Below are 23443 nucleotides of genomic sequence, written 5' to 3' on the forward strand. Positions count from 1 at the left end.
AATTTTTCCCACATTTTTATTATTTTCCCACTAAAACACATTTAGAATAAAAATAATTCAGATTTAACATGACTGATACTCAGCTCCTTCTAGACATTTACTGGTGTGTTTCCAAACATGGTGAAGTCAAGAGAGTGGTCCAGGAAGACAAGAGGTGATTTCTCTTCACCGGAAGGGCAATGGCTATAAGAAGATTGCAAAGATGTTAAACATACCAAAAGACACCATAGGAAGCATCATTCGCAAATTCAAGGCAAAGGGCACTGTTGAAATGCTACCTGGTCGTGGCAGAAAGAAGATGCTGACTTTGACTGCTGTGCGCTACCTGAAGTGCAAAGTGGAGAAAAGTCCCTGTGTGACTGCTGAGGAACTGAAAAAAAGATTTGTCAGTTGCGGGTACTGAAGTTTCAGCTCGGACAATAAAGCGCACACTGCGTAATGAAGGCCTCCATGCCAGAACTCCCAGGCGCACCTCCTTGCTGTCTCCAAAGAATAAGAGTCAACTGCAGTATGCCAAAAGTCATGTGGACAAACCACAAAAGTGTTGGGATAGTGTTCTGTAGACTGATGAAACTTAGAACTCACCTTTTCACGCTGGCCTACTACCCATCACAAGTGCTCTAAACCCACAGCTGAACACTGGTCCCCTACCTTCTGTGTCCTTACCTCTCCCTCTAGATTGTAAGCCTTTGGGCAGGGTCCTCCTCCTTTTGTGTCCTACCTGATCATGCACCTCCATTACTGTGAACCCATGCTATCTCCATGCTCCCATCCAGTGACTGACTAAGCATTACCTTGTACTCCTACTGTGCTGCATGATCTGGTCTTTCTTGTATTCCTGTATTGTAATTTTGCTGTATATCACCCCTAAATATTGTCTGTAACCTAAACTAATGTCCAGCACTGCGTGATATGTTGGCGCTTTATAAATAAAATAAATAAAACTGTTTGGGCCCATGGATCAACGCTATGTTTGGAGGAGGAAGAACAAGGCCTATGAAGAAAAAACACCTTGCCTACTGTGAAGCATGGCGGGGGTCAATCATGCTTTGGGGCTGTTTTGCTTCTGCAGGTACAGGGAAGCTTCAGTGTGTGCAAGGTACCATGAACTCTCTTCTGTACCAGGAGATCTTGGATGAAAATGTGATGCAGTCCATCACAAACCTGAGGCTTGGGAGACATTGGACCTTTCAGCAGGACAATGATCCCAAGCATACCTCCAAGTCCACTAGAGCATGGTTGCAGATTAAAGGCTGGAACATTTTGGAATGGCCATCGCAGTCACAAGACTTAAATCCGATTGAGAACCTCTGGTGGGACTTAAAGAAAGCAGTTGCAGCGTGCAAGCCTAAGAATAAGACTAAACTGGAGACTTTTGCCCATGAAGAATGGGCTAAGATACCCGTAGATCGCTGCAAGACACTTGTGTCAAGCTATGGTTCACGTTTAAAAGCTGTTATAACTGGAAAAGGATGTTCTACTAAGAATGAAGGGGTTGAATAAAACTGATGATGTAAGCACAGAAAAGACATTTGTGGTTATTTCATTATAAATGTTATGTTATATTTGTCTCACTTACAAGAGCCTCTTTGATTTAATTGTAAACATGACTGAAATGATCAAAATCAACGTCAAACTGACCAAAACACTCAATTTCAGTGGGGGTTGAATAATTTTGAACACCACTGTATGGCATCCTCCCTAGCCCTCTAACTTCAGTTGTCCTTTAATATGAGTTTACTTAGCTTTCAATACACACAGCAATGGAATTCCTGTTGCATACAGCGGATTCTGCAATCATCAGTGTCTATAGCATTATTATTATTGATTACCTTTTGATAAGCTACTTCTGTCAGACTACAACAGCCTTTTCTGTCTGTATCGTAAATAAATGTTTATCATACTTCAGTCAGAAAGATGACCCTGTGGGGGGCATTTATCATCTTTTTAACATACAGACAGTAATTGTCAAATAGAAAGGCGATGAATTGGTGTAGTGTGGTGGGAATTATCAATGTACAGGTGACTGTGTTCTGTGGAGCAGCAGTATCAGCTGGCTTTAGGGGTGACACTAGCTGAGTGATTTTATTGCAGTTAATACAAAGGCAGCATACTTTTCCAGCACAGAGTTAATAATGATGACATCAGCTCGGCATGGGTGCCTTTGAGAATTGCTCTTCACCTGTCACACAGAGAAGGTTGCTTCCCTTGACACATGCATGACAGGTGAGCAATCTCTGCCTTTCAATCTCGTGCTGAGCTGATGTTGCGCTAAGTTTAACACAGGGACAGCCCATTGTATAATATTCAGAATTACAATGCCAGAAATAATTTAGCAAAGTCGCAAAGAATGTTCAGCTCAGCTCTCTGTCAGTTTATAGGACCTTCTTTAAGAAACGCTGTCCAGATCATAGACATCCTTGTATACTTATTTATTCATTTTTAGAAATGCTTATTGATTATTGAATTGTGTGTAGATGTATGGATATATGTTTTAGATTGATGTATAGAGTCTCAGTTATCCTTGGTAGAGCTGTGCAACTCTAAAGGACATCCGAGGTGAAAATTAAGTGATGAGAACAATTGTATCCATCCTCCTTCTTTTAAAAATGACTTTTTTTGGTTAACACAGTTTTTTATTTTATATTTAAATTTACTTTTAAGTTTTACTGTTTCATGGCCTCTTCTTAATGACACATTAATTCACGTATGCCAGAGCTAAAATCTGTGAACTATTGACCATTTTTATCTCTTTCCTTCAACCAGAAGCCATTTTCTGCCAGGAAAGTGTTATATGGCCGTAATTCCTTATCAGTGAGCGTTGCGTTCTAGTCCGACCCATTCCCGACTGGGACAGAAAATGTCACTTGCATACCTGATTTTTAACTCTTTCAGGCAGAATAAGAAAGGAAAGCGGCATAGTTATTTGTGTGTTTGGCACTGTAAATACACGTCTATCTCATCATGTCACATGTCACCGGATGTTCTTTAGGCACAGCAGAGCCCACAAACAGCCCATGGAGTTTTCCTTCACCACTATGAGTACTGCTGGCAATTTGTGCTGGGTTGGTTGAGACTGTTGGTTAGTTGAGTTCTGGATAACTGGGACTCTACTGTAGATGGATATGACTGCTAGTCACACTGCATCAGTTTGACCACGTTGCGCTGCGATAATACATGTGCAGGGCTCTTAACATACAGTAACCGTTGTCCTCAGAAATATAGAGCAGTACCACAAGTTTCATTTTCCTCATGACATTGCGCCAGAGCAGGGAGATGAGCGCCTCAGTGCTGCTCTTACTGCAGTACACCCATTTCCAAACACTTCTATGAACAAGATCAAAATAATCATATTTGAAAATGAAGGGTTTTATACATAGTAGCTTTGCTTTATGCTAGGCTGCTTTCTGTGAAGAATTTTTTTTTTTCCTAGACTGAGTGCTTAGGGCTTCCTTTACATGACTTCAGTTCTGCGTTAATTCATTCTCCATGAAAAATTCTCTTTATGCAGATGAAGTATTCTTCATGGTCATTTCTTATTGTCCTCAGTTTGAAGATTTTAATTGCTTTGTTTTATGCTCAGAACCAATTTTGTCCCTGCATATAGCGAGTGTTATGTGATCTGCTGTGTAAAATGGCTGTTTACCTTCAGTAAGCTCCATAGGGCATATGCTGTGTTTTATTTTAGAACAGTCTGTGTGCCTCGTAGTGCTGGCTGTCACTTCTCTTCCTGATCAGTTTATCATCTGGAGTGTTGGGAGAGATTGTTCCCATTGGTGAGTGTGTGTAGGTGTACTGCTAAATTGCACACACCTCCGAGTCATCCCAGCTCTGCTTTTCCCTAATGATGTGCTTTGTTCTGCCACTCGCAAAGAACACCAAGCTTAGCAAAAGACATTTTCACAGGATACAATTTTGGTTCTTCCTATGTCTTATTCTGTCTCCTAGGTTCTGTTTTTTTATTGTAATTGTTCGTTTTTGTTTTTTTTTTTTCAGGTACGATTTGGCAAACTGTAACCTAAATGATGAGTTTATTAACAAGATGAATCCTCATCACATTCCTGACGTGGTAAGTCAAATTCCATCCTATAGGAGGCGCCCCCAAACTTGGAAACTTGTTGCTTAAAGTGGACCTGAACTCTAGCACAGGACAGAAAGAAAAGCCTGTCGAATCCCCCCCCTCATCTGTGACTGACAACTGTAATTTAATCCCACTGATGAGTCAGCTGGCTGCCTGGGCAGAGCATTTAATTTGTAAACTCAGAAAGCAGGAAGTTGACACACTGCAGATTTATTGCAGGATTTGTATCAACTGTAACAAAGAAATGCTTTAAAGGTTTTTATGCTGTTGCTTATCTTAGAGCAAGGAAAGGAAGGTCTGAGTTCAGGTCCACTTTAACCACTTGCCGACCGCCTACTTCATATTGGCGGCGGCAAAGTGGCAGCCCCAGGACCACGTAACGCAGATTGGCGTCAGGTCCTGGGGCACTCTCTGGCCGGGGATCGCGCGCTGGGATGCGCGCGCATCCACCGGCAATAGGCTCCGCCCACCCGCGACGTCAACCCGCCGGCCAATCGGAAGCGCCGGCGGGTTGTTAACCCCGCGATCGCCGCTACAAAGTGTATAATACACTTTGTAATGTATACAAAGTGTATTATACAGGCTGCCTCCTGCCCTGGTGGTCCCAGTGTCCGAGGGACCACCAGGGCAGGCTGCAGCCACCCTAGTCTGCACCCAAACACACTGATCTGCCCCCCCCTGCCCCCTGATCGCCCACAGTACCCCTCAGACCCCCCCCTGCCCACCCCCCAGACCACCATTTGCACACAATCACCCCCCTAATCACCCATCAATCACTCCCTGTCACTATCTGTCAACGCTATTTTTTTTTTTTAGTCCCTAAACTGCCCCCTGCTCCCTCCTGATCACCCCCCCACCCCTCAGATTCTCCCCAGACCCCCCCAGACCCTCCCCCCCCTGCGTACTGTATTCATCTATCCCCCCTGATCAACTGTCAATCACCTGTCAATCACCTGTCAATCACCCGTCAATCACCCCCTGTCACTGCCACCCATCAATCAGCCCCTAACCTGCCCCTTGCGGGCAATCTGATCACCCACCCACACCAATAGATCGCCCGCAGATCCGACATCAGATCACCTCCCAAATCCATCGTTTACATCTATTCTCTCCTCTAAACACCCACTAATTACCCATCAATCACCCCCTATCACCACCTGTCACTGTTACCCATCAGATTAGACCCTTGCGGGCACCCAATCGCCCGCCCACACACTCAGATTGCCCTCAAACCCCCCCCCCCCCCTTATCGATTCGCCAGTGCATTATTTACATCCGTTCTTCCCTGTAATAACCCACTGATCACCTGTCAATCACCCCCTGTCACTGCCACCCATCAATCACCCCCTGTCACTGCCACCCATCAATCAGCCCCTAACCTGCCCCTTGCGGGCAATCTGATCACTCACCCACACCAATAGATCGCCCGCAGATCCGACATCAGATCACCTCCCAAATCCATCGTTTACATCTATTCTCTCCTCTAAACACCCACTAATTACCCATCAATCACCCATCAATCACCCCCTATCACCACCTGTCACTGTTACCCATCAGATTAGACCCTTGCGGGCACCCAATCGCCCGCCCACACACTCAGATTGCCCTCAACCCCCCCCCTTATCGATTCGCCAGTGCATTATTTACATCCGTTCTTCCCTGTAATAACCCACTGATCACCTGTCAATCACCCCCTGTCACTGCCACCCATCAATCACCCCCTGTCACTGCCACCCATCAATCAGCCCCTAACCTGCCCCTTGCGGGCAATCTGATCACCCACCCACACCAATAGATCGCCCGCAGATCCGACATCAGATCACCTCCCAAATCCATCGTTTACATCTATTCTCTCCTCTAAACACCCACTAATTACCCATCAATCACCCATCAATCACCCCCTATCACCACCTGTCACTGTTACCCATCAGATTAGACCCTTGCGGGCACCCAATCGCCCGCCCACACACTCAATTGCCCTCAACCCCCCCCCCCCTTATCGATTCGCCAGTGCATTATTTACATCCGTTCTTCCCTGTAATAACCCACTGATCACCTGTCAATCACCCCCTGTCACTGCCACCCATCAATCACCCCCTGTCACTGCCACCCATCAATCAGCCCCTAACCTGCCCCTTGCGGGCAATCTGATCACCCACCCACACCAATAGATCGCCTGCAGATCCGACATCAGATCACCTCCCAAATCCATCGTTTACATCTATTCTCTCCTCTAAACACCCACTAATTACCCATCAATCACCCCCTATCACCACCTGTCACTGTTACCCATCAGATTAGACCCTAATCTGCCCCTTGCGGGCACCCAATCACCCGCCCACACCTCAGAACGCCCTCAGACCCCAGCCCTGATCACCTCGCTAGTGCATTGCTTGCATCTATTTCCCCCCTCTAATCACACCTTGAGACACCCATAAATCACCTCCTGTCACCCCCTAGCACACCTACCCATCAGATCAGGCCCTAATTTGCCCCGTGTGGGCTCCTGATCACTCGGCCAAACCCTCAGATCCCCCTCAGACCCCCTTCCGATCACCTCCCCAGTGCATTGATTGCATCTATTTTTCCCTCTAACCGCCCCCTGAGACACCCATCAATCACCTCCTGTCACCCCCCTAGCACTCCTATCCATCAGATCAGGCCCAATACATCCTGTCATCTAAGAGGCCACCCTGCTTATGACCGTTTCCACAAAATTTGCCCTCTCATAGACCACCTGTCATCAAAATTTGCAGATGCTTATACCCCTGAACAGTCATTTTGAGAAATTTGGTTTCCAGACTACTCACAGTTTTGGGCCCGTAAAATGCCAGGGCAGTATAGGAACCCCACAAGTGACCCCATTTTAGAAAGAAGACACCCCAAGGTATTCTGTTAGGTGTATGATGAGTTCATAGAAGATTTTATTTTTTGTCAAAAGTTAGCGGAAATTGGATTTTTATTGTTTTTTTCACAAAGTGTCATTTTTCACTAACTTGTGACAAAAAATAAAATCTTCTATGAACTCACCATACCCCTAACGGAATACCTTGGGGTGTCGTCTTTCTAAAATGGGGTCACTTGTGGGGTTCCTATACTGCCCTGGCATTTTAGGGGCCCTAAACCGTGGGGAGTAGTCTAGAAAACAAATGCCTCAAAATGACCTGTGAATAGGACGTTAGGCCCCTTAGCGCACCTAGGCTGCAAAAAAGTGTCACACATGTAGTATCGCCATACTCAGGAGAAGTAGTATAATGTGTTTTGTGGTGTATTTTTACACATACCCATGCTGGGTGGGAGAAATCTCTCTGTAAATGGACAATTGTGTGTAAAAAAAATCAAAAATGTGTCATTTACAGAGATATTTCTCCCACCCAGCATGGTTATATGTAAAAATACACCACAAAACACATTATACTACTTCTTCTGAGTACGGCGATACCACATGTGTGACACTTTTTTGCAGCCTAACTGTGCTAAGGGGCCCAAAGTCCAATGAGTACCTTTAGGATTTCACAGGTCATTTTGAGACATTTGGGTTCAAGACGACTACTCACGATTTAGGGCCCCTAAAATGCCAGGGCAGTATTGGAACCCCACAAATGACCCCATTCTAGAAAGAAGACACCCCAAGGTATTCCGTTAGGAGTATGGTGAGTTCATAGAAGATTTTATTTTTTGTCACAAGTTAGCGGAAATTGATATGTATTGTTTTTTTTTTTTCACAAAGTGTCATTTTCCGCTAACTTGTGACAAAAAAAAAATCTTCTATGAACTCACCATACCCCTAACGGAATACCTTGGGGTGTCTTCATTCTAAAATGGGGTCACTTGTGGGGTTCCTATACTGCCCTGGCATTTTAGGGGCCCTAAACCGTGAGGAGTAGTCTAGAATCCAAATGCCTCAAAATGACCTGTGAATAGGACGTTAGGCCCCTTAGCGCACCTAGGCTGCAAAAAAGTGTCACACATGTAGTATCGCCGTACTCAGAAGAAGTAGTATAATGTGTTTTGAGGTGTATTTTTATACATACCCATGCTGGGTGGGAGAAATCTCTCTGTAAATGGACAATTGTGTGTAAAAAAAATCAAATAATTGTCATTTACAGAGATATTTCTCCCACCTAGCATCTGTATGTGTAAAAATACACCCCAAAACACATTATACTACTTCTCCTGAGTACGGCGGTACCACATGTGTGGCACTTTCTTGCACCCTAAGTGCGCTAAGGGGCCCAAAGTCCAATGAGTACCTTTAGGATTTCACAGGTCATTTTGCGACATTTGGTTTCAAGACTACTCCTCACGGTTTAGGGCCCCTAAAATGCCAGGGCAGTATAGGAACCCCACAAATGACCCCATTTTAGAAAGAAGACACCCCAAGGTATTCCGTTAGGAGTATGGTGAGTTCATAGAAGATTTTATTTTTGTCACAAGTTAGCAGGAAATGACACTTTGTGAAAAAAAAACAATTAAAATCAATTTCCGCTAACTTGTGACCAAAAAAAAAAAATCTTCTATGAACTCACCATCCTCCTAATGGAATACCTTGGGGTGTCTTCTTTCTAAAATGGGGTAATTTGTGGGATTCCTATACTGTCCTGGCATTTTAGGGGCCCTAAACCGTGAGGAGCAGTCTTGAAACGAAATTTCTCAAAATGACCTGTGAAATCCTAAAGGTACTCATTGGACTTTGGGCCCCTTAGCGCAGTTAGGGTGCAAAAAAGTGCCACACATGTGGTATCGCCGTACTCAGGAGAAGTAGTATAATGTGTTTTGGGGTGTATTTTTCCACATACCCATGCTGAGTGGGAGAAATATCTCTATAAATTGACAATTGTGTGTTAAAAAAAGAAAACAATTGTCATTTACGGAGATATTTCTCCCACCCAGCATGGGTATGTGTAAAAATACACCCCAAAACACATTATACTACTTCTCCTGAGTACGGCAATACCACATGTGTGGCACTTTTTTGCAGCCTAACTGCGCTAAGGGGCCCAAAGTCCAATGAGCATCTTTAGGCTTTACAGGGGTGCTTACAATTAGGCACCCCCCAAAATGCCAGGACAGTGAACACACCCCACAAATGACCCCATTTTGGAAAGTAGACACTTCAAGGTATTCAGAGAGTAGCATAGTGAGTCCGTGGCAGATTTCATTTTTTTTTGACGCAAGTTAGAAGAAATGGAAACTTTTTTTTTGTTTTTTTTTTGTTACAAAGTGTCATTTTCCGCTAACTTGTGACAAAAAATAAAATCTTGCCTCTCACTGAATACTTTGGGATGTCTTCTTTCCAAAATGGGGTCATTTGGGGGGGATTTGTACTATCCTGGAATTTTAGCCCCTCATGAAACCTGACAGGTGCGCAGAAAAGTCAGAGATGCTTGAAAATGGGAAAATTCACTTTTGGCACCATAGTTTGTAAACGCTATAACTTTTACCCAATCCAATAAATATACACTGAATGGGGTTTTTTTTATCAAAGACATGTAGCAGAATAACTTTCGCGCTCAAATGTATAGGAAATTTTACTTTATTTGAAAAATGTCAGCACAGAAAGTTAAAAAAGTCATTTTTTTGACAAAATTCATGTCTTTTTTGATGAATATAATAAAAACTAAAACTCGCAGCAGCAATCAAATAGCACCGAAAGAAAGCTGTATTAGTGACAAGAAAAGGAGGTAGAATTCATTTAGGTGGTAGGTTGTATGACTGAGCAATAAACCGTGAAAGCTGCAGTGGTCCGAATGGAAAAAAAGGCTCTGGTCCTTAAGGGGTTTTATGACTGCAGTCCTTAAGTGGTTAAGCATATCACTGATACGAGTGATACTCATTTTCTCAATTCCAGGAGGACCCTATGGGAAACTTCATACAGTGTCCTTAGAAAAGTATTCAGACCCCTTTCACTTTTTTCAGTGTTTTACACACACCACCCACACACCCACACACTCCTATCTATCTGTATGTATAATCCATGAGTAAAGCTGCTCTTCATAATGCATTTTTTGTTAAAGTCAGAATTAGTTTGTAGTTTTGTTGCTGTGAAAGTGTTAGGTCTCTCTCTCTCCTCACCCCCCTCCCCCCCCCTCCCCACGGACGGCTGAACTCCAGGTCTGCCAGTAACAAGCTCCAGTCAGCTGTAGTTACATGCAGCCAAATAAAAGCATCTGGTAACACCGTGCACCAGGTTTGACATGTGGCAGCATTACCCAGGGGTGAAAAACCATCACGTCTGGTCTATCGCCGTGTTTAGATGGTAATGGGACAAAGACGGCAGTAAAAGTCTGAGCGGTTCTAACACTATCCAGGACAAAATATATTTTTTCCTCGGTTTGAGGTTTAAATCCATAGTGAAATAACATGTTTTAGACATTTGGGCCCCTGTGTTATTTAGCAAATATACCATGATTGGCCTTCTGCTCTAAGGCCTCTTTCACAGTGCGACGTTAAAGTCGCACGTTAGAAAATGTTTTAGCGCAGGCTAATGCACAGCAATATTAAGTCTGTGCGACATTCACAGTGCACACGTTGCATTTGTGTGTAACGTTATTAGAAAGTGCTGCATGCTGTGTGTTATACATATAAGCTGCGAGGCACAGACTAACCAGCAAGCTCATGGTGACCCAGAACTCATTGGAGCGTGTAAGGGACTACAATGGTCCTAAAAGCCCCCTTACTAAGATGTTAAGAAAAACAAAAGTTTGCTTTCCTAAAACAGAAAGAATTTGCGATAATTCAGGTTGCGTTAGACTGTTTGCACATGCTCAGTAATGACTTGGAACCATACTTTTCGTTGCCCGTATGCTATACTGTATGGGACGATAACGGGGCATTAATTTGCGTTGCGACTTTTTTGGGGCTTTGCGTTGTAATTATCATTTCGACCTTAACGTTGCATAAAAACGCAACGTCCTATTGTGCTAGAGGCCTGACTGCATTCCTGTAAGTTTCCTTGCCTCACTTTCTTATTCATACAGGTGCTAATTAAGAAGAGCTATGATCGTGCTAGGAGGCAGAAGAGGAGAAACTGGAAGCTTAAAGAGATGGAGAGAGACAGAGAAGGAATGGACACAGATGATGAAAGGTATTTATTGCCTAGTATTCATTTTTGCATTTAAAGTGGATCTGAACTTGGTTTCCTCTCGGCTGTAAAAGATTAGCTACAGCATGGATAGAAAAAAGTGTTCATTACAGTTTATGGAATTACAAAAAAATATGAAGTTTTCAATTTGGTTTCACTTTGCAGGGAGTACCGAAAGGGTTAAGCCTCAGTGTTTACTGTATGGGTACAGCTGCCCAGGCAGAGCTCCTGCAGTCTAATCACAGTTGCTCAGGAGAACTATTTAGAGACTTTGATCTGGTTAAACAACCACAGAACAGAGAGCAGTGGAGTTCTTCGGCAACTGTATTTGGAATAAAGACTTTCCAGAAGTGCAATTCCCGAAGCATACGGCCAGGCTCCCATATGAGAACGAGCGTGGCTGCACTGCACAGGTGCAAGACAGCTTGCGTCTACACAGTATCACGCAGCCACGGCTTGGGCTCTGTGAAAATGGCTAGTCTATCCGGCTTTGTGCTAGCAGACACAAGCCACCTGCGCAGTGTGGCCTAGCTCTGTCGACGGAGTTTGGGGGGGAAAGTGAGGGGGAAGCATCTGGATTATCCAGAGACTTCCCTCAACTTTGGTGAGTATTGGAGCCTTTTTTTCTTTTTCTTTTTTTTCACTTTTGGTAAACTTTTTCACTGTGTGCTGTGCAAGAGTTTAGTTCTTTTTTTTAATGTATTGTATAGAACTTTGTATAACGGATTGCTCTACTTTTTGTGTCAGGTCTATTAATATTTTTATTTGAGCCAGGGGTGTCTATTTAAAGTGGAGCTGTCAGCCATACTATCTAAAAAAAAATAAATAAAAAAAAATCACATATAGAAGTAGAGCAAGTATTTATATACTTATATAACACATTTATTGCACTGTCTACATTTTGATTTAAAGCGGACCCAAACCAAACATTTTTTTTACTTCAAAATATTTAGTTGCACCACTCTGACACATACAAAGATAAAGCCTATGAACATTTCAGTGCATACTTTTCACCCTTCTCTTTTCATTACTAGGGTTATACAGGTGGCAGCCATTAGCAATTCCTCCTTTGCTGGAGACCATCTACTAAACCAGTTAGCCGGATTCTTTCCAGGCAATATGAAAGGAAGGGAGGGGTTCCTCCAATAAATATAAAATATTTTATATTTGTCATCATGCAGCCGAAAAAACGCTGCTATTTATTATTATAATTTAGAAAATAGATTTTATTTCTGAAATCTTGTATTTTTAATTTGGGTCCACTTTAAGTGATGTTTCTATAGTAAAAAAATAAATAAATAAATAAAATCGTTTAGGATTTTCCATTTTGTCTGTGTCTATCTTGAAGCCAATCCTGACATGATTTCATTGCTGCCCCCTCACAGTCTTCAGACACTTCCACCCAGCTCTGTAGTAGAAAGTGCAGTGTTCTCCCTCGGCTAGTTTTGGTGAGCACCTGGCTGTCGTCATCTGCTGCCCTCCTCCTCTGTTGTAAGCAGAGTTGTGCAGAGAAGCGCTGGCCCTGCATTCTCTCATCTCGCCCTACCCGGCTACTTTTTCATGACACCCAGCTGGAAAAACTTTCTGGGGAGAACACTGAAGTGCATTGAGAAATATTAGCCAATCGGAGAGGAACAGAGGTGTGGGAGGGGAAAACAGGAGAGAAAGAGGCTTCAGCCAATCATTAAGTCTGAGGGGAAAGTAAAGAAGATAAAATGATAACCCAGCATGCCCTGCAAATTCCTTTGTGTGGCAGATGTACCAAATAAGAGCCAGGGAAACTAAGGAATGATTTATGGAGCAGAAAAATAAGTGATTTTTAACTTTTGGATTGCCTGGTTAGCATCCTTATTACTTGTTTACCAGATACAAATAAAGAATTTATTTTATGCCTGACAGTTACTCTTTAAAGGACAGCTGTAGTGAAAAGTATATGGAGGCTGCCATATTTATTTACTCGTAACAATACCAGTTGCCTGGCAGCCCTGCTGATCCATTTGGCTGCAGTATTGTCTTAACACCAGTAACAAGCATGCAGCAAATCTTGTCAGATCCTGCATATGCTTGTTCAGGGTCTATGGCTAAAAGTATTTTAGACAGAGGATTAGTAGGTCAGCCAGACAATTGGCATTACTTAGAAATAAATAAATATGGCAGGCTCCAAATCCCTCTCGCTTCAGTTGTCCTTCAAGCATTTGTGGTATTTATTCTTTTTAATGAATAAATCTGAGTGAAGGAGGTAAGGTGCAAGGCATCAAGTAGCTCTGTCCATCCCAAAATACTGGTCCCTAATTAGTCCCCATGTGTTGTCTTCTGACCTTTCTAAGCTCATGTTAGTAACATTGTTTACACTTTGAAATAGAGCAAATAGATATAAGAAATGGAGAAATAAGGCTCTGTTGTGTGTTGTTGTTTGAATGGATTAAATAGTTTGATAGAGTGAGGAGAGGGAGCACAATGCAAGGAAATGATGTACTGTATTAACATATTTTCCCTTCCTTTTGGTGTAAACTGATATTTATATTTTAAAGGGACCCTAAACAGAGGGGTTAATTAAAAATCTGGACTTGCCTGGGGCTTCCTCCAGCCCCCCATAGACTGCAAGGTCCTCCTGCATCCTCTTGGTCCCTTCCATGGTCCCGCTTACGGCTCCGGTAATCCAGCAACTTCAGCTGAAGTAGCGCGTGTGCTCTCCGGCGCGTCATCATGCTGGTTGACGTAAGCGGCTTGCACATGCGCGGTTCAGTCTTTAGAGAACCACGCAGGATGCTTACGGTAACTGGGGTGGTGACACACTGGAGGCACTCACGCACGACTTCAGCTGAGGTCCCCGGATTACTGGAGCTGCCAGCGGAACCACGGAAGGGACCAAGAGGATGCTGGGGGACCTCGCGGGCTACAGAGGGGCTGGAGGAAGCCCAAGGTAAGTCCATATTTTAATTAACCCTCTGCTCAGGGTCCCTTTAAGCTCCGTGTACTTTATTTTGATGGCATTTTGAACCATTACCAAATGCACTACAGCACACATTGTGTTAACCAGTTGTAGGATATCACTTGCTGTGCAAGTTAACAAAATGGTAAATAAGTCTGTCTATACTCAAAGGACTCTAAGCATATACCGCAAGAACTAAATTGGGACTCTGCAGAGCTCCAGTGGGTTGCCTGAGAATCCGACTCATCCCTGACATAGTCCCTGTATTTGGCTTATGAATTGGGGGAGAGGTACTGCTTGATGAGCCAACAAGGGGGTACCTGGCAGGGCTCAGTAGATTACAGCCAGCATATGCAGCTATAATACCAAGGTCTTTTTCTGAAAGATACTTCAGGTTAGCTTTAAAGTGACTGTTGTACTTTTTTTTTACATAGAATGAGGACACTTCCATGTTTAAAACTTGAAAGGGTTTAATGCTATTTTCCTAGTGAACCACCACTCTACACTTTCCCAGATACATACATTTGTAGATGACTAATCCTGTCAGGGATCCCAGAAAATCCAGGATGCCTCTGAACACCAGTAGTAGAGCAATTGTACAGTGCACGTAGCATGCTGCTGCAGAAAGTGGGTGTGGCATGTACCCTTTAACATATCTTGGGTATCATGTACCACTTAAAGAGACTGAAGCGAAAAAAAATTGCGATTTTTACCTTTTGATTTTGCTTCAGTACTCTCAGCAGGAGTAAACCGCTGCGTTCCCACCGCAAAAGGAGCACTTTAGACCCCCCAAATCCCTGGGGGGCAATCCGGCCGGCATTTCCTCAGAGGCAGAGCTTTCAGCTTCAGCTCTGCCTCTCCTGATGTCAATCGCGGCGGATCGCTGCCTCTCCCCGCCCCTCTGTCTTCCTTAATGGAGAGGGGCGGGGAGAGGCGGAGATCTGTGCGTCGGTTGACGGCAGGAGAGGCAGAGCTAGAGCAGAAAGCTCTGCCTCTCAGCGCAGCAAAATCCAAGACCAAGTTGGTCGTGGATGTTTGCACAGGGATTTGGGGGGTCTAAACCCCTCGTTTTGCGGTGGGGATGCGGCGGTTTACTTGTGCTGAGACTACTAAAGCGAATAATAAGGTAAAAAGGGCAAATTTTATTCACTTCAGTGTCTCTTTAAACAACATAGATGGGCAGCATGCACTCACAAACAATATGACTAGGCAACATACCTGGCAAGAATCTTAATTAGGCAACATCTGCTCCCTATACAACTTTTTAGCCCCTTACACACTCCTAGGAGTTCTGGTTCACCATGAGCTTCCTGAGCAATCTGTAACTCTGGGTTTTTCAAGTCATACCTCAGAGCCATATTAATCCATGCCATGCACTGAGGAGGACCAACCAGTCTGAAACGGTCTGTTTGCATGTTGGATTGGTGTGGCTCTGTAAAACTGCCACATCATTGCATGCCAGCAGATCTGGAGGTGTGTTTAGCTTTCAGGGACAACAAAGGGAAGATTTGCATATTCAGCAGTGATGCTTTGTGGGACACCTCATATGTTCACTCCAACCTGAATAATCACAAATGCCTTCTGTTTTAAAGATACATCTCTGTTTTACATGGCTTCTTTAGTAGGAGGGTTTTGGTCCTTTTAGCACGCTCCCAGGAGTTCTTGTTTGCCATGAGCATGCTGGGTAACCTTTAGCATTCTGGTGCAACATAAAAACACTGACAAGGACACCAGATGGCACAGATGGCATATAAGATATATACCTGCTCCTTGAGGTGAGCGAGGCAGACACTTGATGTTGTAGTGGACCAACTTGGTAGTTGGTACCAGTATGATCAGGCTGCAGTCAGTGTCCACAGAAGTGGTTGCCCTCTGCTAGATCACTCCTCCATGTGCGACATGGATTACTGCGATATAAGCACTGTGCACCACCTTATTCCCTATTGTGGGGGCTCTTTTAAGCACCACCAAAGGTTTTTGACCAATATTCTCCTTCAGAAGTGGATTCTGGGGGAGGATATTGCAATTTCTCTGATAAGAGCACTTAATCTGTCCACCCATTGGGGAGTAGTCAAAGGAAACAACAACAAGCTGTGCATGCTCTGTGATTTTGTCTTGATGGCATAATAACGTTTTTACAGAAATGTGAGGGGTACTCCTTTTTATGACATACTTTCACTGGCTGATAAGTTGGCACAATTGTTTTCTGTATGCAGTTTAACCTAAAATCTCCTGGTTAGTAAACTTGACTTTAGCCCACTGTGTAAAGGAGGGCCAGTATCCCTTTAAAGTACACCTGAACTCAGAGGGATACGGAAGCTGCCATATTCATTTCCTTTGAAACAATACCAGTTGCATCACACACCTAAAATAAGCATGTGGCTAATCCAGTCAGACTTAAAGGACTTACAAGCCTAAATAAAAAAAAAAAAAAAAAAAAAGTTCTGTACCTGAATGATTTTTGAAGGCACGGAGGACGCCATCCGCGTCCTCCGTGCAGTTCTGCCGGGTCCCCGCTGCTCCAGGCCGGATCCCGACCCCACAGCCCGGGTCAGGCTCTCCTGCCTCCTCAAAAATGGCCACCGGAGGTTGCTGCGGCTGCGCAGTCTGGACAAACGCGAGTGCGGCTGTGCAGCTCTAGGGCCTCCCTCCCCGATCCACGCTACAGGCTGTCTCCTGTAGCGTGTATTGGGGGGGGGGAGGCCCTAGAGCGTGCGGACTGCGCAATCGCAGCAACCTCCGGTGGCCATTTTTGAGGAGGCAGGAGAGCCCGACCTGGGCTGTGGAGTCGGGATCCGGCCTGGAAGGGGAATGAAGCAGTGGGTACCCAGCGGAACTTCCCGAAGGGCACAGGTACAGAACATTTTTTTTATTTGGGCTCTTAAGACCTTTAAAGGGAACCCTTAACCTCCTGGGCGATAATCCCAAGCTGAGCTCGGGGTATGTCGCGCAGGAGGAGTTCTCAGGCCCTGGTGGGCCGATTTGCATAATTTTTTTTTTTTTTTTTGTTACACGTGCTAGCTGCGTGTAACTTCTGCTTGCCGCCGATCCGCCGCTACCCGCCGTGCCCGCAGCCCCACACCCCTCCCTGACCCCTTGTGCAGCTTGGCCAATCAGTGCCAGGCAGCGCTGAGGGGTGGATCGGGACTCCCTCTGACGTCAGGACGTATCCCGCCCGGTCGCCATGGTGACCGGGGAAGCCCAGCAGGAAATCCCGTTCTGAACGGGATTTCCTGCTTACTCTGATCGCCGAAGGCAGTGGGTGGGGGTATGCCGCTGCGCAGCGGCTATCATGTAGCGAGCCCAGGGCTCGCTACATGATTTAAAAAATAAAAAATTAAAAAAAAAGTGCTGCGCCTCCTCATGGGCGATGTAATTGTATCGCCCAGAGGGTTAAAGGAGAACTGTAGTGAGAGGTATGTGGAGGCTGCCATATTTATTTTCTTTTAAGCAATACCAGTTGCCTGGCAGCCCTGCTGATCCTCTGCCTCTAATACTTTTAGCCCTAGACCCTGAACAAGCATGCAGCAGATCGGGTGTTTCTGACATTTTTGTCAGATCTGACAAGATTAGCTGCATGCTGGTGTCTGGTGTTATTCTACAGGCAGATAGCTCAGGAGGGCTGCTAGGCAACTGGTATTGCTTAAAAGGAAATCAATATGGCAGCCTCCATATACTTCTCACTACAGTTCTCCTTTAACTGAGAGGGATATAGATGTTTCCTTTTAAACAATACCAGTTGCTTTGCAGTCCTGAACTCTCTGGCTGCAGCAATGGCTGAATTACACCTGAAACAAGCATGCAGCTAATCCAGTCTGAATTCAGTCAGAGCACCTGATCTGCATGCTTGTTCAGGGTCTATGGCTAATCATATTAGAGGCAGAGGATCAGTAGGAGAGTCAGGCAACTGGTATTATTTTTTAAAAGGAAAAGTCCATATCCTTCTCAGTTTAGGTTCCCTTTAAGCCAGAAACGTCTGATCTGCATGCTTGTTTAGAGGTTATGGCCAAACAGAGGCTTAACCTCCTAGCCGGTTATCCCGAGCTTAGCTCCGGGGTAAGCCGCCGCGGAGGATTGCTCTGGCCCTGCTGGGCCGATTTGCATAATTTTTTTTTTTTTTGTTACATGCAACTTGCACTTTGCTAGCTGCGTGTAACATCCGATCGCCGCCTACCCGCCGTGCCACGTCGCGCCACCCCCCCTCCCCTCCAGACCCCTTGTGCAGCCTGGCCAGTCAGTGCCAGGCAGTGCTGAGGGGGGGATCGGGACTCCGTCTGACGTCATGACGTCAGTCCAATCGTTGCCATGGCGACGGGGGAAGCCCATACACGAAATCCTGTTCAGAACGGGATTTCCTGTTGGGTATTTGCGCCAGAGAGGATCGGAGTGGTGGGAGGGGGGAAGCATGTAGCTAGCGCTAGGCTAGCTACATGCTTAAAAAAAAAAAATAGCAGAAAAAAACCCTCCCGCTGCCGGCAGGGCGGTTAACAGCACAGCCAGGCAATTTGCATTTAAAAATAAATGTCAGCTTCCATATCTTTCTCATTTCAGGTGTACTTTAAGTCCTTTGTTGTTTTTTGTGTTTTTTTTTTTTGTAGGCTATGTCCTAGCTATCATGTGAGAACAAAGGGTGCAGCCATTACTGACCTGTTTCTGAAAATCCCCATCATTTGACTGTTTATGCCATTCCTTTTGACTTTTTTACCCTTTTCTGAGTCACTCCTGAACTAATATACATGTAGGGTGTTTTACATCTGCATACTCATTCCAGATGTATGATATATGGAGGACTGGAGCTGTGATGTCGGCTTTACAGCCAGAAATCTCGAAGTTTCGAAGCTAGTCAGCACCGGCAAACTTCATATTTCTCTCTTGACCATTCTCCCTCCTTTTTTTTTTTTTTTTTTTTTTTTCTCGTCACAAAGCAAGTGATTCTTTTTTTTTTTTACTTGACTGTCCTGTGGTCATACAAAACAATGCTTACATCATTCCAATGACATGAATTATGTTCATGCCTTTGTTTCTGAATTACAGCTTTGCCTCACAGACCTTGTTTCTGGCGTGCAGCTAAGTGGCCGAACTATGCTTCCTACTCTGTCGCTTCTGATCATCCGCTTCATAACAAGCTGAGACATAGGGCACAGCTAGAGAGTAGAGGTCATTCTTGGTCACACAGTAGTGCATTCGAGAAATTGTTAGGGGTGCAGCCATTATTTAGAGAAGGGATGAGCAGGCACAATATCAGAAAAATCATACACTTCAGTATCTATCAGTAAGAAAGTTCCTTATAAAGTGAAAGATGCCACAATCCTATCCTTGTGTTCCTGCACATTGTTTAAATGACCACTATCGCAAAAAAAAGTACAAATTTAAAATACATGTAAACACACAAATTTGTTTATTTATTGTATTTAGAAAGCGCCAACATATTATGCAGCGCTGAACATTAATTTAGGTTACAGACAATATTTAGGGATGACATACAGCAATATGATGATACAGGAATACAAGAAAGACCAGATCACACAGCACAGTACGAGTACCAGGTAATGCTTAGTCAGTCACTGGATGGAGCATGGAGATTAGGCAAGTTAGGTTCACTCAGATGCATAGCATGGGTTCACAGTAATGGAGGTGCATGATCAGGTAGGACACAAAAGGAGGAGGACCCTGCCCAAAGGCTTACAATCTAGAGGGAGACGTAAGGACACGAACGGTAGGGGACCAGAGTTCAGCTGTAGGTTTAGAGCACTTGTGAGGGGTAGTAGGCCAGAGTGAAAAGGTGAGTTTTGAGGGCTTTCTTTAAGCTGTTGAAGGAGGGGGCTGCCCTAATGGGTGTAGTTAGGGAGTTCCATAGTGTTGGAGCAGCTCTTGAGAAGTCCTGGAGGCGTGCATGGGACTGGGTGATTCGGGGGGCAGTTAGGCGAAGTTCATTGGAAGAGCGGAGTGAGCGGCTAGGTGTGTACCTTTGAGTAAGATCGGAAATGTAGGTTGGACAGGTTTTGTGGACAGATTTGTAGGTCAGACACAGTATCTTGAATCTGATTCTGGACTGGATAGGAAGCCAGCGGAGGGATTCTAGAGGGGATCTGCCGTGGTGGAGCGATGGGAGCAGTGGATAATTCTGGCTGCCGCATTCATGATGGACTGCAGTGGGGCTGTTCGGGTCATAGGGAGACCAGACAGCAGGGCATTGCAGTAGTCAAGGCGGGAAATTACGAGGGCATGGATGATGAGTTTGGTGGTGGCAGAGGTCAGGAAAGGGCGAATCTTACAGATGTTACGAAGGTGGAAGTTGCAGGACTTTGTGAGGTTTTGGATGTGGGAAGTGAAGGAGAGTGTGGAGTCCAGGGTGACACCCAGAAGGCGGGCTTGAGAGGTAGGGCGAATGGTAGTGTGGTTAACAGTGACATGCACATCTGGGAGGTTCGTGGATGGCCGGGGTGGGAAGATCAAAAATTCCGTTTTGTCCAGATTTAGTTTCAGGAACCTAGCGGGCATCCAGGAGGAGATGGCTGATAGACAGGAGGAGACCTTGTCCGTGGTAGTGGTGGATATGTCAGGGGTGTGGAGGTAGATCTGGGTGTCATCTGCACAAATAAGAAGTACTGTGCATTTCTCCCAGAGTAAAATGTGCCATACAATACTTTTCTCCTATGTTGCTGTCACTTGCAGTCCCTAGTAGAAATCTGACAGAACTGATATGTTTTGGACTAGTCCATCTCTTCATCGGGTCTTCTAAGCATGACCTTTATTCTTTATAAAGGCACTCCCTGAAAAGGATTTATACAAAGATATTGGCCAGCCCACCGTGTACGCTACACATTTTTTTTACAGTTAGACAGAGCAACTGACATTCACTAAGTGGTAAAAGAATGAAAAATCCTGAGAACCCCCCACGAGGAGATGGGCTAGTCCAAAACCATCCAGTTCTGTCAGATTGCTACTACCTACTGTAGTAAGTGACAGCAACATAGGTAAAAAGTAATGTCTCACTCTGGAAGAAATGTACTTTGTATTTGTACGTGTTTACATGTATATAAAATTGTATAATTTTTGTGATAGTGTTCCCTATTTTGCAATGCTTTGTGTTTACTGCCTTCTCATTCTTGGATTGCTATAAGATGATCCTCTGCAGTAGCAGGCATGTAGATTGTTACTTTTGTTCATATACTGTTGTACAGTATAGCTTCTTTATATCTGTTTTAAGAACTTTTTGAAATAATCCTTGCCTCATTTTTCTGTGGATACAGGCAATATCAGGACTTTCTTGAAGATCTTGAGGAAGATGAGCTCATTCGGAAGAACATCAACATTTACAGAAGTAAGTATCCTTAGAATAACAAGGAAAATTATGTTTCTAAGCAGCTGGATGGCAGGCCTGCAAGTAGATGCATTCTTCTGGAGAACACGTTCATAGCAGCTTTGAAAATATTGTGTTTTAAGTAGCAACGGTTTTTATGTTTAAAATAGCAATGGAGATACGAAAGCTGACTAAAGTTAGCTGTAGGGAGCCAGGCATCAAAGTAGCCCCAGGCTTCTAATCACATTCTCTGATCTTTTATTGGGGACATAAAGAAGACCTGGGGTAAGGCTGCTTAACTGCACATGTGTACTGGAGATAAATCTCCTCTGGAAACTTTACACATATTGGATTATTTACTTTTGCCTTAAAGGAAAACTGAACTGAGAGGAATATAGAAGGACCTGTTGCCAACTTTGAAAATGCCTGGATTTAATTATCTTCCTGTAACCCTTTCCTGCTGTTCAGTTTAAAGGTCTGTACATAGGCTAGATTTAAAGTGTAAAATGTGCCGAAGCTCGGGTACAAAATTAGATACTTGCTTAAAGAGCGGGAAGCCTCCGGATCCTAATTGAGGCTTCCCTCTGTACTCTGATGTCCCCCGTCACTAAGCGTGGCCCACCTAGGGACAAGGCATTGTTTCTAATCACATTGGGGCTGCGCAGCTCTTCTCCCTTCAGCGAGGCTCGCGTGAGTCTGACTGTGCATGTGCAGTAAACCGGAGCCACGGGCTCTGTGCTACTGCGCGGCCGCGCTGCAAGATTGGGACATCTGAGTAGCGAAGGAAGCCTTAATACGATCCTGAGGCTTCCCGCTCTTAAGGTGAGTATCTGATTTTAAATTGACACACAGAAAAGAACCATGTCAACCAAAAGACGTGACCCGACTAAACGAAACCATAAGTTATTAAATGTACACAGACCAATATTTCAAATAAATGTCACATGAATACTACGTGCACAGGCGGAAGTGGCATTTCACATGAAATATGCACACATTCTCTGAAACGAGTACCACGAAGTGTCATCTGAATGATGTTCCTTTAAATTAGGTGATGCCTGCTCAGTCATGGTCAGACTCGACCCTTTAGTTGGATTGGTCTGATATTGGTTGTTACATTTTTCATACGGATTTTCTGACGTTCATCGGATGTTTCAAATGACTTTTATCTGACGTTTTTACTAGGCTTTAAGAGAAACTGTAGTAAAAATTACGTAGTACATAAAATTTCAATTTTTTAAAAAATAATATTCATTTATAAATTATTTAGTCAGCGCTTGCCCATTGTAAAACCTTTCCTCACCCTGATTTACAGGCTGAAATTTATCACAGGTGGTGACCTCTTTAATCTGTCAGGTGCAGCTCTGTGAAATGTTTGTTTCTAAGAATTCTAAAGCCTGTGAAATAATACTTGATCAGAATGCTGTGGGACGAGAATTCTGCATAGCTAAAATGCCACTTCCGCCCAGACAGAGCATTCAGTAGGCATCAGGAACGGACTCTGCTGGCTGCAAACTTGTTCAAAGTGTGTGAGACTTGAACATTGCTAAAGCAAAAAAACTTAGCATTCCTGGCATGTTAAATTTAATAAAATGCTAATAAAGTGTATTCTTATTTCAGGTTATCTTTAAAGGTACATTTCCCTTTGGTTATAACATTTCTATAAGTAAAGATTAGTACAGTACTGCACAAGTATTTTTGCAATTTAATGGTAATTAAAAATGATCGTCTCATTAGTTTGTTGCCCCTAAAAATTCCCCAAACCGTAATCTGTTAGAAGGTAAGATGAGTGGCGGCTGCAGGGAGGGAGGGGTAACTATACTGGCTACCTATATTTGGGGCACCTACCTGGCTAACCTATACTGGGGAAAACTTTACTGGCTACTGTCACAGGAAGCCCTAGTGGTCAGACCGCAAATGGCCTTCCAAACGGTGCCAGCACACGGATCGTGCGAACTCTGGTCGCAGTCAATGCGCAGGAACCGTTGGGAATTGGCCGCAGACCAACCAGAAGGGAGCCTGTGAGGTACGGTAATTACAACT

At 44.3% G+C, this 23443-nt stretch overlaps 1 protein-coding gene across 3 annotated transcripts in view; it reads left to right on the forward strand.

Moving 5' to 3' along the window:
* NMD3 (NMD3 ribosome export adaptor) overlaps positions 1-23443 on the forward strand; it is a 93671-nt gene that overhangs the window by 67471 nt on the left and 2757 nt on the right. For all 3 annotated transcript variants that reach the window (XM_068279282.1, XM_068279283.1, XM_068279284.1), the window contains 3 exons: positions 3997-4069; positions 11062-11168; positions 21351-21421. In XM_068279282.1, the coding sequence (XP_068135383.1) occupies positions 3997-4069; positions 11062-11168; positions 21351-21421 (251 nt within the window). The remainder of the gene's footprint in view (positions 1-3996; positions 4070-11061; positions 11169-21350; positions 21422-23443) is intronic.

Source organism: Hyperolius riggenbachi, chromosome 4 (genome assembly GCF_040937935.1).
Source record: "Hyperolius riggenbachi isolate aHypRig1 chromosome 4, aHypRig1.pri, whole genome shotgun sequence".
NCBI classification, from domain to species: domain Eukaryota; kingdom Metazoa; phylum Chordata; class Amphibia; order Anura; family Hyperoliidae; genus Hyperolius; species Hyperolius riggenbachi.